This window comes from Solanum verrucosum, unplaced genomic scaffold, assembly GCF_900185275.1.
Source record: "Solanum verrucosum unplaced genomic scaffold, falcon-dt-bn FXZP01000102.1, whole genome shotgun sequence".
Classification (NCBI taxonomy): domain Eukaryota; kingdom Viridiplantae; phylum Streptophyta; class Magnoliopsida; order Solanales; family Solanaceae; genus Solanum; species Solanum verrucosum.
Window position 1 is genome coordinate 3,468,757 of NW_026019930.1, and position 16,676 is coordinate 3,485,432.

At 31.8% G+C, this 16,676-nt stretch overlaps 2 protein-coding genes across 2 annotated transcripts; both read right to left on the reverse strand.

The window, feature by feature from the left end:
- Positions 1-251: 251 nt before the first annotated feature.
- On the reverse strand, positions 252-2,587 carry LOC125831910 (NAC domain-containing protein 92-like). The gene is made up of 3 exons (XM_049511036.1): positions 2,407-2,587; positions 1,391-1,659; positions 252-746 (listed from the first exon to the last, which is right to left on the reverse strand). Exons 1-3 carry the CDS (start codon positions 2,585-2,587, stop codon positions 252-254), a joined length of 945 nt encoding a protein of 314 aa, XP_049366993.1.
- Positions 2,588-8,119: 5,532 nt separating this feature from the next.
- Positions 8,120-8,922, reverse strand: LOC125830346 (non-specific lipid transfer protein GPI-anchored 14-like). The gene is made up of 2 exons (XM_049509538.1): positions 8,572-8,922; positions 8,120-8,465 (listed from the first exon to the last, which is right to left on the reverse strand). The coding sequence occupies exons 1-2, from the start codon at positions 8,885-8,887 to the stop codon at positions 8,236-8,238; spliced, it is 546 nt and encodes a 181-aa protein (XP_049365495.1). The 5' UTR covers positions 8,888-8,922; the 3' UTR covers positions 8,120-8,235.
- Between the last annotated feature and the right edge of the window lie 7,754 nt (positions 8,923-16,676).

A 16,676-nucleotide genomic window follows, 5' to 3' on the forward strand; every position in this document is an offset into this window, starting at 1 on the left:
GATTCTATTTTCTCTACTAGTTTTAAACTTTGTTGTTTCTTACCAAGTTCTTCAAAATTTTGTTCCAAGTATCTTAGGAATAGAAGATGAACAACATTTGTTTTATACAAATGTAACTGCGAGCTAACTTGAATAAAAGATACAGAGACTGAGAATTTTTCCCAAGTCAATCATTACTAGAAATGTAACTTTTTTCTATTACAAAAGATTCTGAGATATAGTTTTATAATCTGAAACTAATTCAGAGCCAGTTACTCCCAAACGTTAGAGTCCAATTTGTATGATTGTTCCGGCTGAGGTTGAAGAGAATCGAACGCCAAAGAGGAAGAAGGCGGCTCCAGTAGATGATTAAAATTACCCATAGTATCTTGTGATTGAATATTATATGGGTAATCGAGTGTATTAATAATTGTGGTAGATGGATCAATATCCCTTTGTTGATAATTATAGTTACCCCTGAATTGTAATGCCCTAAAAAGTAAAGAATTTACTGATGGAAGAGCATCCAAGTTCACGATATTCATATTTCCCTGATTGGTGTAATTTTGTAGAGAAAATATATCACCTTCAATTGATGGAGGGGCGGGAACGTTGAAATTTGGTTGGTGATATTCTACAAATTCTTTGGCTAATGTGTAAGTGTCACAAGGAGATTCTACTTGATCAGATTGTTGGGATGATGATGTTGCATTTGATTTTTTTACACTTGAGTTTTTGTGAAACAACCTACAAACTACCCATTCCTCCTGAAAACAAAAATAAAATAAAATTGTTAATGACAATGTTATGAGGAATTTGTAAATGAGCTTACCATCATTCTATTAATTAAAACGACGACATTGGTATGGCATAAAAAGAAAATTGAAATTGAAGTTGAAAAAAATATTTGAAAAAGGGTTTAGGTATTTGAACATGCAATTTAATTGTTAAAAGGTTGAAAGTTGTGAGTGACAAACATTATATCACTTGAAATTAAATATTGTTCAAACTAATTTTTTAAATTTCAAATTCCCTAATTGAAGTTGACATAGAAATGGTAAATTAAATTGTAAAACAAACATCAATCTGAAAAACAAATAATATTTCAAGTTGAGATTAAAGAAACAAGATACAATACAAAACTTGTCGCTTAAAAAAATGTGCTCATTTCCTTTCATTTTGTCTTATATTAATTGAGTATCTAAAATATATTGAAAATTTTGGAATGTTATAGTACTCTTAATCTAAAGGAATGTATTGCACGTTTTAATCGATTAAAATACATAAATTGGGGAGCATAAACTAGTAACCAATTGCCATATAATCGGTTAAAATACGCTAATAATGCATTTACAAATTCTTTTTTTTTTTCTAAAATGTATAGTACTAATAGAATAGAACTGCTAATTACCTTAGGAGGTTTAAATCCAAGGTTGGATTCTAGCCTATATTCATGCATAACCCAATTGGTTTTTTCACCCTTAGGAGCTCTTCCTTTGTAGAAAACAAGTGTTTTCTTCATCCCAACAAGCTCGACTCCACCGCGAAAAATCTCTTTATCTTTGCCCGTTGTTTTCCAGTAGCCAGCTTCTGTAGCTCTGTTTGTGCGAAGACCCGTTGGGTACTTTCGATCTTTTTGGCTAAAGAAGTACCATTCTTTTTCTCCCATTGAGGCTTTGGCTGTAAGATATTACAAATTATTTCCTACTTTCCTTTTTTAATCTATTCGAAAAAACTCAAAACATGATGAAAGGTAAATATTGTGGGTAAGAATGCCCAAAGCTTTGCAAAAAGAGGGAAATAAAAATGTCATTTTCTAATTTTATTTTTTTTTTCATTTCGTTTCTTGTTTTGTTTGACCTAAAAAGAGTGCTTTCTAAAAAAAAGAAATAGTAAGTTTTTCAATTCCAACATTCAATTACATGTTGATATAAAATGAGAAATTATATAAAAAGATATATACTACTTGTTAATTGTTCAAAATCTTCAAAAATATTATGATATTTGTGTTGGATTTTCAAAATGGTTAGAAAATTAAACAAAATTAGAATCAGTCAAAGAGCTCTGAATTGAGTTGTTTAAGTTCTAGAATTTCATTTCTAGTTAGGGCTTTCAATTCAAAAAAATGTGGTAGTGGGTTCATCTCTCTCAAAAAACTCAAGTAAGAATGAGTAAATTTAGCTCAAACAAAGTGAGAAGGCTGAAACAGAAGCTCGACCTACAAGGAGATGGAGAGGAGATCGAAGGGACTCGGACTTTCAATCGCTTCTCTATGGTGGGAGGTTTCTTTCGTATCAAAAGTGTGTTGGACAGACCAATTGAATCAAGACAAATTAAAAGAAAAGAAAGATGAAAATCAAGATCAAGATCAAGAAAGAAAATAAGTAAAATATCTTCATTGAATTCAAAGATTAGATATAGAATTACCAGGAAGGTCCCAAGGCTCAGATTTGTTGAGATCAACATCAGCAATAGCTCTAGTAGTAAAGCTAAAATCAGAAACTTTGTTACTCAAATAATATGTTATAAGTTCTTCATCACTTGGATGGAACCTAAACCCTGGAGGCAGATTTTTCTCATCCATTATATTATATTGTTCTATCATCATCTTTTTTGTGTGGAGGGCCAGCCAACATGCCCTATAAAAAGGTGCGGTATTTTCTGTATCAAAACTTGAGAAAGAAGTAGCTATTCTTTTTGTCTTCATTTTTACAGCTACCATATTGACATTGATAGATGCATCAATCAACATTTTAGAGTTTCTTATGTCATTATCTTATTATTATAATACCACTATCACATGACTTACTATGCTTAATTTTGACATTTGTATGTACTTAGCTTCTTCCTACCATCATAAGTCACTGTCTTACAGCCTTTTATTCAATTTTCAGCATTTTACTCAATAATCATATTAATCAATATTGTTAAGTTGATGATCGTGGTGTCTAAGTCAGCTTAATTTTGTGGACCTCGACTAATTTCATGTGATATCTATCACCTCCCACCAGCAACATATATATCAGGCAACTCTATATCCACCAGCTTAGGACAGATAGGAAGAATCACCTAATGTTTTTTGTCTTCGCTGAGTTTTGAAAATGAGACCTCAGGATTCTCAACCATTTTATTGACCACTAAACTACACTCTTGAATTTATATTAGTAATTAAACGTGTGTAGATTAAACTACATATATAGTTTTAAGAATATTTATTAATTAAATTATTGTTTACGATTCGCCTTTATTTGGAACAAACCTGTACTTCTCAAACTGTAGAATAAAGTTTAAACCGTACTTTGTGCACTCTTAACATATTGTATATATATGTACATATAAAACGATAAATAATTTAATTAGAGAAAATAAATAAATGATTAAGAGATATATTCTTTAATAATCAGTAGTATGTCCAACTACCTTCACCCATTTCTACCCACCCTATGAATCAGTCTAGATCCTCAATTAGTCTGGTCCAATTAGAAATAAATCTCCTTCTAATTTTGTCATCCTCAATATTAATTCTATTAATTAATTATCCCATCCCCTTAGTAATAATCCCAATAAATAAGAGTAACTAAATAAGTACGAATATAAGTTTTATACTCTAATCATCATTTGGTAGAGTGTATTAGCAAAAATAATTATGTATTGGCTCATGTATTAGTATATAGTCCCTTGTTTGGAACACTTTTTCAAGTTATGTCTAACTAATGCTACACTCTATTGTGTATTGAGGAATGCATTAGTAATACCAAGGATTACTAGGTATTATTAATGGAAAGTCATATAATTGTGGAGGATATTTTTGTAAATAAATATTCTTATACAATGCATACTATATCAGTATTTTAATACACCAAATCAAACAATGTATAAGAAATAATATATGCATGACTAAGGTAAGCATTACTAAAATACTCTATTTGACATTATTTTTATGCACTCTACCAAACGATCCTAATACACAGAGCTAATGCATGCATTATTTTTGCTTATACACAATCTACTAAATGACTTGTATAAATAAAAAATCCCGTGGATATTAATGTAATTTAACCTAATATAACATGTTATTTACCATTTATTTTAGGTTAGTAATCGATGCTATTAATTTTTTTTACAAATGATCATCTTTTGAATGACCTGATGAAAGAATGAAAAGCCCTCTAATTACCCCGTGTTATATGTGCTTTGGAGTATCACTACAACCAAAATAACTTTTAATGGTAATAAATAGACATATTAATAAAGAGTGTCAGAGTCTTTATTAGCAGGGGCGTATCTAGCGGGGGTGCCATGGGTTCACGTGAACCCATGCTCCCCTCTCTAGATCATATATAATTTTTTATAAAAAATTTAAATATAAATGTGTGAACCCACGTTCAAAGTATCATACGATGATGATTGGGTGCACCTCTCTAAGTGATGATAGAAATTTAAATCGTATATCTATCTTGTCTTTTACTAACACCTCTCTAAGTGGTTATTGGTTACACTTTTGGCGTTCCAACTAATTATTCTTTTGTTTTTTCCTTTAATCTTTCAAAATTTTCAAGTGTGTTACATTGAAAATTCCTAAAATAATTAGCACTGTAAAATTTTATATAATTAAATCAAATTGTATAATAAAATTTAAAACTAGTAGCATTATATGTTTTGGAGCTATGATTTTTAAAATTTAATGGTTCATATTAAAAACCTAAAAGTCAAACTGATCAAATTTATATTTAAGATACATTTTTTTGTAATTGTGCACCCATCTTGCGGAAATCCTGGATACACCTCTGTTTACCAGTATTAGTTTAGTACCATTAGATCTAGTGTCACTAAAGACTTTAGGGACACATACAAAGAGTGCTAATTATCCTTAAAAATACATATTTAACGGTAATTGAGATATTATCGTTAATTAATTTCCGTTAATGACATTTTTGATGAGTGGATATATATATGAACGTAACAATATAGTATATAATAATAGGCGCAGTTACGTACTTCTTATAATATATAATCATTAGTTAACGAACTGAGAATAGATTATGTAAATCTATTCAGATAGTTAAGAATTTGAGATAGATGCCAAACTTCGTCTTTTTCCTATAGTTTTTAGGCAAGAAAAATGTCACATTGGGTTACGTTTAAACCATGTGTGAATAGCTAGACACAATACTAACAGTGAATTAATTACTACCATTTATATATTGGGGTGACACCACACATGTTTAACCTAATATTATTGATTTTGACAATTGATTAATTACTTGCCTAGTGGCTAAATTGATCACCAACCATAAGACTCCCCATCTATCTTCCTCCTTTATTTCTGAGTCTTATATTTTTATGATTTTTGATTCGATGTTCAATTAGAATTTGATTAAATTTTGATTTACGAATTTTAGGATTCATTTTTCTTAGGTGTTCGATCAAATTGAAAATTAAGAATAGAGAGACTCTAATAATCCTGTCACAATGTATGTTGGTTCTTCATATAATCCTATCAAAGCTTTATTTATTTACCCAACCCTCTTTTATTCTTTTGAATATTGATTTTGCTTTAAACTTTATTATAAAGTTATAAGGACCGTGTAATTTTATCATATATATATAAGGGGTGAATTGTAACTTGTAACAGCAGAAGTTACTTGTAATTAATTTAGAAGTCAAGTGACTAATTCATTAATTGTATAAATATTTTAGTGCATAAATTAAAATTTGAACTGTTGGAGATGCCATTTTTTTCAATCCTAACGTAGGAGTCTTTTGTGAAATACCACCACACGTGCTCATCAAAAGCACACAGAATTAAATTCTTTAAAACCAAATTAAAACCTCCTTTTCAGCTCAATCAGATTAATTATCGTATGAAAACAAATATGTATTACTTTCAACTAATATCTCTTATGTACCTACTAATTAATTAATTATAAAGATTAAGTATCATCTTTATATGATATAACCTCCTACCTCCGTCTCAATTTAAATATGTCGCATTTTTCATATTTCAAAATTCAAACAAATTTATTTTTGACCATAAATTTTTTATATTTCTTTTAAAAATTTTGAGTTGTCAATTATTATGACTTATACTTTTTACATAATTTACAAATATATAAATTTTATAAAAATTTCTAATTAAACTTAAATTGCTCTTTTAACTCTCGAAAAACGAAAATTATTATATCATACTCTAGTATTAGTAGTTATGACCCTTATGCAGGTGCCTAAATATATTTAATATTATATGCACAACATCTAAATTGATAAATTTCTCTCTGTGCGTGCGTGTCGACCTTTGGATGGATTTGTCAATGATTTGTCAATACTCAATAGTGACTTCATTTTTCTTCAAACTATTATACCTTATTTGTTAATGCTGACTATATTGTTTAAAATAAGAAACAACCCCCCAGGGATGGGAGTTAATCAACTGAAAAAACACACAAATTTTATGGATAAAATAATAAAAAACTATGGATTGTTGTATGTATTCATGTTAAGAATATAATTAATTAATAAAAGTTTTTTTTCTTCAATAACTTTAATTTTTAGATGAGATGGTCACACACTTTAATATGATATCAGAGCAGACATGCTAGCTAACTATTACTTCATCAATTTTAATTTGTTTTGTCTGATTATATTTTGACACGAAATTTAAGAAATTAGAAAAATGTGTATCACGTGGGTAGCTAGAAACGTACCCGCAGAAAACTCACTGAATCCATGGAATTACGTGGGTAGATAGAAAGCTTATATCACAAAATCCATATATAGCTTCACCCACCCCTACCCACCCCTCTCCCCAATTGAAGGAGTCAAATGTGTCGGCAGTAATACAAGCAGTAAGTTTATTTGTTGGTTCCATCTGGTGTCCGGTATGACTCCGACTAATTCAGATTTACATTTCATTTGGGAGATGCGTTCCTTATGAAGTACCTTTTTCATAGTAGGGGCTTGAAATTGAGACATGCGATTAAAGAAGAAGCTGTCGATCTTATCCATTGCACTAAATTCTTTGGTGATTAAGTATTATTTGATAACACTCTAGTGGCTCTTCGATCTGTAAATTAATATGTATGAACTTGTGCTAAGGATTGCTATATTAGCATGCAGATACATCCATGCAAGGTTACGGTCCTTCCAGATCCGATCCATTTCTTAAACGAATTAAGAAAGATGATACATTTTGAAAAAAGTAATATTAAATAGAACTAGTATAAACGTATTTCACAGAAACGTATTAGTAAAATAGTGCCAAAGACGTTATTGTGAAATATATTTATATTAGTTTTGATTCTTTTAGAATATATATTTTTTGGTAAACAATTTAAATAGTAGATTATTTCGATAAAAAAAATCTCTCATAGTATAAAAAAGGGATGGTTTCAAATATATACAATACAATAATTAGTTTATAGTAAATATAATCATGTTTTTCTTTACATAAATTATCGCCAAAAATCATAGAAATTATTCACTGACTATATAATATAACTTACTTATACATTGAATATATATTATAATACATTCAAAGATGAATATAGCTTAATTATACATAGAAATATACATTGATTATACATGAGATATACACCGACTATTCAATCTCGATCAACTCAAAATCACCTCTAAACAGTCTCAAATTTTATACATACAATCCTCTCAATATTTTGAGTCTTTTGACATTATAGTCCGTCGAAACAATAAAAAAGTTTTGAAACTTCAATGATTGATCATGGAAGTGGAAGGAAGAAGAAGATGCAAATTCCACCAATTCCGATAATATTTATATTTAGGCCAATTTTCTTGTAAAGCAAATTTCCCCTAAATGAAATGCAAACATGTAAATAAGTCCACTGAACTAGGGTTTCTCTCTTACACACATTATGTATTGGGCTCTAGGCCCAACATTTTACCTTGTTGTTTTTCTTTCTTAAACTCAAATAAATCCTAATATGTACATTATCTCTTATCTCGTGAAGATAGAGAAGTTATTTCTGAAAGATCATCGACTCAAATAGCACACAGATATAATAGAGAAAGCATAACATAAGAGTCATAAAACAATAGCAATAACAAAATTTATTAACTTCCATTGGATAAAAATCAAGCATTAGTCAAACAAGTATTATTGCAAATTGATATTTTATTTGGACCTAAGAGTGAAACAAGTTAAAACAAGAAACGAAACTAACAATAGAAATAGAGATGATCCCTAGCTAGTTTCCATAATTAATTAGCCTTGCTCAAATTATTCTAAATAAAGATCAATGCAATTACTGTAAGTGCCATAGTCAGTATAACGTTGGTGCTGATCTGCTTTGCAACTCCACTGGTGCTTGTAGGAGTAGTACTCTTGGTATCTGAAGTAGTACTCTTTGTGTCTGAACTAGAAGAAGCAGGGGATGATGAGGTTGTGGTAGAAGCTGAATCAGTTATTTTAAAAATCTTTGCATCTGGTGAATCTGCTGGGATCTTCAGTAATGCTGCAATTAAAAACAAATAAGTTAATTTTAGAAGTTTGACCAAACAGACTAGACTGTGCGATAGCATGCTTTCGTATGATCAATAGAAAGGAGGTTAATTATTTACATGGGCAATCAGATACTTTGGCATCAATTTTGCAAGCAGCTGGCATTTGAAGAGCTAAAGTAGTGTTAATAGGTAGGCCTAAAGATGGATCAGTGCTCTCTTTAATGAGAACACAAAGGCATTTAGGCTTAGCAGCTTTTAATTTCTGAGTATCCTCACAACATTCAGGTGTTGGCATTTTTGCTGTGCCACTAACATATGGTATGCATGATGCCAAATCTCCAAGTTGTTCTGCACAATCTTTTACATCATCTTCTATATTACCCATTGCTAATGTCACCAACACTAACATGCACAACACTGATAACTTATTCATCTTCACTAATATTTTCAACTCTTTGCTAATTAATTTTGTGTGTTCTAGCTAAGAATATGTAAATGTGTTGCTTATAGCCTAGCGGTTTATATAGTGTTATTCTTAGACTAACGTATTTATTTCTTTCTTGCTTCCCATCGATAACAAAATTTATGACGCTTGGAGAAATGTAATTCCGCTTTCCAAGAAACGACATACTTCCTTCGTTACAAAAAGAATGATCTACTTTTCTGTTTTGACAACACTTTAATTTTAGTTTTTAAGGCCACAAAATCAAATGATATTTTAATACATTTGACATGGATAAATGCTAAATGGCCAGAAAATTTGGCCAGATAAAAAAACTATAATATCTTGTTTTATTTTAAAATAAACTGATTTTTTTTCCATTTTTTAGTTAAAAGGTATTAAAATTAAAAGGGTAAAAATGTTTTAAAAGGTAAAATAACATTCTGGCCAAATTTTCTGGCAAAAAGGATTTTTTCAAACCTTAATTTAGGCTCACAAGATTGAAATGTCTTATTTTTTTTCTTATATTCTTTGTGTAAGTCAAACTAGGTCATTTTTTCTTAAACGGAGGGAACATTTGAACTTAAATGTCATGAGATTTGGATTCCCAAGAATTCACCATAGCCTCCAAATTAATCCTCAGGGTTAATTGGTCTCTGCAGTTCATGTTCAAATGTTGGGAAATCAAATGCTCCTCTTTAATGTTCCTGTATTCCGCACTCCCATAATAATAAGAACCAAGGTGAAGTAGATGAGAGTGGCGACTAGGCTAGACATAAATAATTACTCCCTCGCTTCATTTATATTTATTGGAGGAGTTTAATTTTACAATAAAGTTAAGGGTGTAAATGTTTTTCACCCCATTTTTAATTTATTGAAGGTTAAAACTAGTCCAATCGTAGTACAAGTCGTATACTTGTAGTTTTTCTCATATGTTGTTTATTGTGATTTTAGTTATCACACTATTTTACTATTGTTATTGTTTCTTTTCTTATTGACTTTACATTGTTTTTTTTAAAAAAAAATATCCCATCTATCCAATAATACTTGTCCACTATTAACTTTGCACGTTCTTAAGAAACTATAAATAGAAGGTTAATTTTACTATATTATCCTTTGAATATAATAAATACAATGTTTTGAAAAATGTAATAGAGAAATAACTATAATTAATAATAATGGTAAATTAGGAACTAAGTGTAAAATTATCCATTAATTTCATAAAGTGGACAAGTATTATTGGACATCCCAAAATAGTATAGTGGACAACTATTGTTGGACGAAGGGAGTAATGACTATACTTTCTTCATTGTTTTCTTCTTCTTTTACTTGGGTTTGATGCACTTGAGCCGAGAGTCTTTCGAGAACAACCTCACTACTTTCACGAGGTAATGGTAAGATCTGCATGCACTCTAACCTCCCACTACTTAGTGAGATTTCACTGGATATATTATTGTTGAGTTTGATACACTTGAGCCAATGATCTTTCAGAAATATTTTATTTACCTCCATTAGATAATAGTAATATCCGCATACACTCTATCCTATACCCTCCCAAAACTTGAAGGAGATTTGAATAAATATCTTATTGTTGTTATGGAAGGTTAAATATAGTCAATCATATGTCAGAAGATAACTCAAAGTTTGAATTATTCATAGCTGAAAACCTAAAAGTACTACTCCTCATAACTTATACTTCCTTCGGTCTCAATTTATGTGACACTTTTCATTTTTTTAAAATCAAACAGATTAAATTTGATTGAAATTTGTGCATGGAATCTTCATTTTTTTAAAAATAAAATTATATATTTGCAAACTACGTAAAAACTACTATAAATCACAATAATTGATATTTCAAAATGTTTAAAAGATCTATGAAAAACTTACGGTAAAAAATAGACTTGTTTGAATTTCGAAATCTGAAAAGTGGCACGTAAAATGAAACGAAGGGAGTAATACTTTTTCATATGATTTTTAAATATGCACATTTTAGTTTCAAACTTTAAGAATCTATTTTCAAATTCACGCCAAACATAATTTTTGTTCCTTAAAAATAAGAATCTGAAAGCCATTTAACAATAAAGAAAGGAGTTGCAGTTATTTAGATTTGAAAATCCCATGGAGTAATTGCACCCGCTAGAAAGAGAGTACTATTTAAAATCAAGTCGACTCTCTCCGTGGATCATTATACTAAAGATAATTGTCACATATTAATTGATCACTATGAATCAAAAAAATATTAATAATAATAAAAAATGATTAATTAATATAAAACGAGGGAATAATAAACTAGGAAGGCTGAACCATTAAACTACGGTAGATGGCTAACCGCGTCTCATTAATCTTTTTTTCTTGTCATTAATTGTGTGAGTAGGTATACGGAAAGAAGCAAATATGTTTATTTAAAAATAAAATATGATCATGAAATTGCAACTATTTTTACCTTTTTAGGTTGTAGCTTGTATTTATATTAATATATATCCAACTAAATCTAAATTTGGATTGAAAATTTTCATATTAGGGCCAGGGTAAAGCGTTAATTGGAGCCGAATAAATTGTGATCGTTAGGAATCGAAAAAATGCTATTAATTTACTGTTATTGGGTTAATACATTTTTAATGATTTTATAAAAAAAATTAGCAGGTTATTGGTTCAGTTTTGGTTTTTTTTAATATTGGGGTATTAGTAAACATATTTTTAATGGGTTTTTTTTTTTAAAAAAAATTATGGGATTATCGATTCATTTTTTATTTTTTAATATTGAGTAAACTGATAACTCATTAAATCATAGTAATTTACTATTTTAACCCTACATAAATATTAAATATTAATGTGCAACTTGCACATATAGCAAACATAAAAATCATATTTATATGTTATAATTATAATTTGCATAATTGCGCTCCATAGCAAATTTTATGTTTGCTATGGAGCTTTTGATTTGTATAATTCGCTAGATACATCCAATTTTATACAAATTGTTCAGTTTTGTATAAATTCATTTATACATTGTAATTTGTATAATAAAATCTGTATTTATATAATTATAAGTGTATAAGACGAATATATATGTATTTGTATTTGTATATACACTTTTCTCTCGCTTTATACAAACACAAACGCATTTTATACATTTTATACCGAAATGTATAAAATGGTTAATTGTATACCGAAAATGGCTAATTGTACACCGAATCAGATGGCAAAAAAATGGGATGTTTGTTGCGAGTTTACAAATAAAATAAACTATGGCTAAAACATTTATTTTGAATTAATAGTTTGCTATTTCATACAATTTTCCCAATATTAATATTAGTATTTTATTGGTTACTGTTTTTGTCATAGTAGGCGTTTGGCCATGCGATACCATATCACGATATGGTATCGTGAGATGGAATCAGTGTTTGGACATACGATTTTACGCTGATTCCATATCATGAGATGTGATTCCATATTCTCCAAAAACCATGATATGAAATTATATGAGAATTCCACATCATGATTTGAGATATTTTAATACAAAAATTGATCCAAGAGTTTATATTTTGTTAAAACAACCCCACATTTATAACTACTAACCATTTATTTCATATGTAAATAAAATTTATAATCACATCATTACTTTTTAAAATTTATTATTCTCACAGACATCAAATTTATTAGTCTCACCAACATATAGTCGCTTTAACTCACACCAACCAATTGTTGAGTAATAAATTTATTTTATGGCATATTTATATTTAATGGGTAAGTTATTAGTATTTAGTTACATATTTCCTATCAACTTTGTTTAAAGAGATAATATTTATTTTATGACTTTGCATTGTCTTGGAAGCACTATTTTTATTACTCTTACAAACATTATTTTTACGAAGTGCATTCTATAATGCTTCCAATTTATTTTATGTTCACTAAACTAATATTGATGTATTTTTTATTTGATAGGATTGTGTTGGTGCGATTGATGGAACATATATAGAAAGGGAGGTTCCTAAAGCGGTGCAACAAGCATATCGTAATCGCAAGGAAGAACATCACAAAATGTCATTTGCCATGATATCTTGAGACATTACAACCGGAAGAATGCATCTCCTAGATGTCTTATGAAGATAGACTTGAAGAAAGCATATGATATGGTTAGCTGGGAATTCCTGGAGGAAGTACTTATTCATTTTGGGTTTTCTGGACAGTTTGTGAAGTGGATTATGTTGGAAGTAACAACCACCATGTTCTCAGTCAAAGTAAACGGGGGAAGCCATGGGTTTTTTGCAGGTAGAAGAGGATTGAGGCAAGGAGATCCAATATATCCTTTGTTGTTTGTACTTGTGATATAGTACTTGTCTAGAACACTACATACAATGAGTCAATTGCCAGACTTCAAGTACCACCCAATGTGCAAAAAGCTGAAACTTACACACTTTATATTTGCTGATGATCTGATGATTTTTTGCAAAGGAAATGTGGACTCAGTGAATAGAGTGATGGAAGCATTAGCTCACTTCAGTGCTGCTACTGATTTGGAGGTCAACTTGGAGAAATCTAATGTGTATCTAGCTGGGGTAGATGAGAGTGTCAGAACTCAAATCCTAGCCAAAACTAGATTTTCAGAGGGTGTGTTTCCAATTAAATACCTAGGACTCCCCTTGTCACCTAAGAAATAGAAGTATTAGGACTCATAGTCCATGTACTTGTAGGACTCTATAATCTGTAATTTGTGTTGTACTAGGTTACCTATTCCCCTTTGTATTCATTATATATATATGAACAGATATGCAACCTCGGCTCATCGAGCCTTTGATTACTTCTCTGTACATGGTATCAGACGTTCAGGGAAATCTAAGAACAAATCAATAGTCCACGACTTTCTTTTCTGTCCCATTAGTTTCTCCGATAATATGGCTTCTCAGTCGCTAGCTTCCTCCTCTTTAGATGTCTCACTTCCTTTTTCTACAGCAGATACTACATCTACCCAATCTACATCTGTTGTTTCATCGGGATCATCTCCCTCATCCGTTTCAATTCCTCCTCTGCCTTTTTTTTCTCATTCTCTTCCTCTTCACACTGTTGGGCCAAGTATTCTTCCAGCTTCTTCTATAGGCCAGATTAGCCTACCTTCGTGTATGCCTTACGCTGGAACAACAGAACCAACAATTCCATCTCACTTCCACTCTGTCGCGGCTTTGGCAGTTCCCAATATCACTAACTTGGTGACTATAAAACTTAACTCCGTTGAAGATTATCTTACTTGGCGTACTCAATTCACCTCCTTGTTGATCTCTCATGAACTTCTTGGCTTTGTGGATGGCTCTACACCTCAACCCACTCAATTTTTATGTAATGTCTCTGGCAATCAGCAAGTTAGCCCACTCTATCGTTCATGGGTCAGAGTTGATCAAAGTGTACGATCTTGGTTATTTGCGACATTGTCTCGTGAGGTCCTTGTTGATGTTCACTTGTTACCTACCTCGCGTGATATTTGGCTATCCTTACATAGACACTTTATGGATGCTAGTCAGGCCAAATCCATAGAACTTAAGCGCCAACTAACTACAATGCGCAAATCTGAGTCTATGACTATTGATCAATATCTCCGAGAGGCTAAGACGATAGCAGACTCCCTTGCAGCAATTAACTCTCCTGTTTCCTCTCAAGATCTTATTGATCATGTCCTTCTTGGGTTAGGAAGGGAGTATGACACGCTAGTCGGTATCATTACTCATTTTCCCGGCCAACTATCTCTTGAAGAACTTCGCACCAAACTTTTGCTTCATGAGCAAAGGTTACAACGCTTCAAAGAATTAGATTCTGGTGTCTCTCATCAAGCCTTTGCTGCTCAGAATGTATCCTTGAATTCCTCTTCTGCATCTCAAGGGGGTCGTGGCAAAGGCCGGTCTTCCTCGTATAGAGGCAGGGGTCGTGGAGGAAGAGGCCGAGGCTCATTTGGTGGTCGCAATCAACAACATTTTACTTCATCCAACTCTCCACGTAATAATTTTCAGGAGCAGTCTTCGTCAGGTATGGGTAGTGTTTCTCCTATTCCTTATAATTCACAATCTGCTAGCTCAACATCACCATCCTCGGGAGTCTTAGGAGCGCACCCGTCTTCTACCTCTTGTCAAATTTGTGGGTATCCTGGTCATTCTGCATTACAATGCACTAATCGTTTCAATCACGCTTTTGTTGCTAATGATCTTCCTAAGTCTTTTGCTACTATGTCGGTTGGTGAAACAAATGATGCTACTTGGTACTTTGACTCTGCTGCGTCTGCTCATATGACCCCATCTGAAGGTAATTTTTTGCGAAAATCCCCTTATACTGGTCTTGATCGTGTATTGGTTGGTAATGGTACTTTACTTGATATTAAAAACATTGGATATTCTAAGTTACCCTCTATATCTCGTCCATTACACTTGCACTCCATGTTTCACGTTCCTCAACTTCGTCATAATTTAATTTCTGTAAAGAAGTTGTGTAAGGATAACAACTGTTCCATTGATTTTGACTCTTCTTCCGTTTCTGTTAAGGACAAAGCCACGGGTCAAACTCTCCTGCAAGCTTCCAGTGAGGGTGATGTTTATCCGCTAGCATCTTCATCAGTGTCTTCTCATTCTCAAGCATATGTTGCTATTCGTCAATCTGGAGATATTTGGCATCGTAGATTAGGCCATAGTGGAGTTCAAATTTTAGATTGTCTTATGAAAAATAATTACATTAGCTTGCTCAATTCTGTTCGTAGTGATTGTGTCCCTTGTCGGCTCGGAAAATCGCAACGCTTACCCTTTAAGTTGGTGGATCACTGTAGTTCTTCTCCTTTAGATATTATTCACTCAGATGTTTGGCAATCACCTGTTTTATCAAACTTGGGATTTAAATACTATGTTGTTTTTGTTGATGATTTTTCTCGGTTTACATGGTTGTACCCTATGAAAAATAAATCAGAAGTGTTTTTACATTTTTGTGCTTTTCAAAAACTTGCAGAGAACATATTTAACACTAAAATAAAGACTTTTCAAAGTGATGGAGGCGGCGAATTTGATAACACATCTATGCACTCACATTTTTCTAACTCGGGTATTTTCTTTCGTAAGTCGTGTCCCGACACTCCTCAACAAAATGGGGTTGCTGAACGGAAACATCGACACATTATTGAAGTAGTGCGTACTGTTCTCGCAGAGGCTAATTTACCATCACAATTTTGGGTTGATGCTGCCTATTATGCTGTTTATACCATTAATAGACTGCCGACACCTATTTTACAAGGACATTCCCCCTTTGAAAAACTTTTTCATAAATCACCAGACTATAATTTTCTTAGAGTTTTTGGTTGTGAATGCTTTCCTAACCTTTCTGCTCGGGTATCTCACAAGCTTAAACCTCGTTCGATCCATTGCATTTTTCTAGGTTATGCATCTAACTCTAAAGGATATCGTTGTCTAGATCCCAAATCCGGTCGTGTCTATGTTAATCGCCATGTTGTGTTTCATGAGTCAGTATTTCCGTACACTGCATTATCTTGTCCTTCAAAAGTCTTCTTCATCCATCTCTCCAGATTCTCTTGTGGTGACATCGCCTTTATTTACTCCGCAACCACATGTACCCGCAACTCTCTCTAACCTTCCTTCTTCTAGTTCTCCTCCATCTGCTCCTTGTTCTACCTCATTAACTCTGGAGCCACCTACAGATCCGTCTAGTGGATCACGCTCTAATAATATTTCTACATCTTTATCCACTGTGTTGCCTATCACCAGTTCTTCCGCATCCGCATCTACCACTACAACTC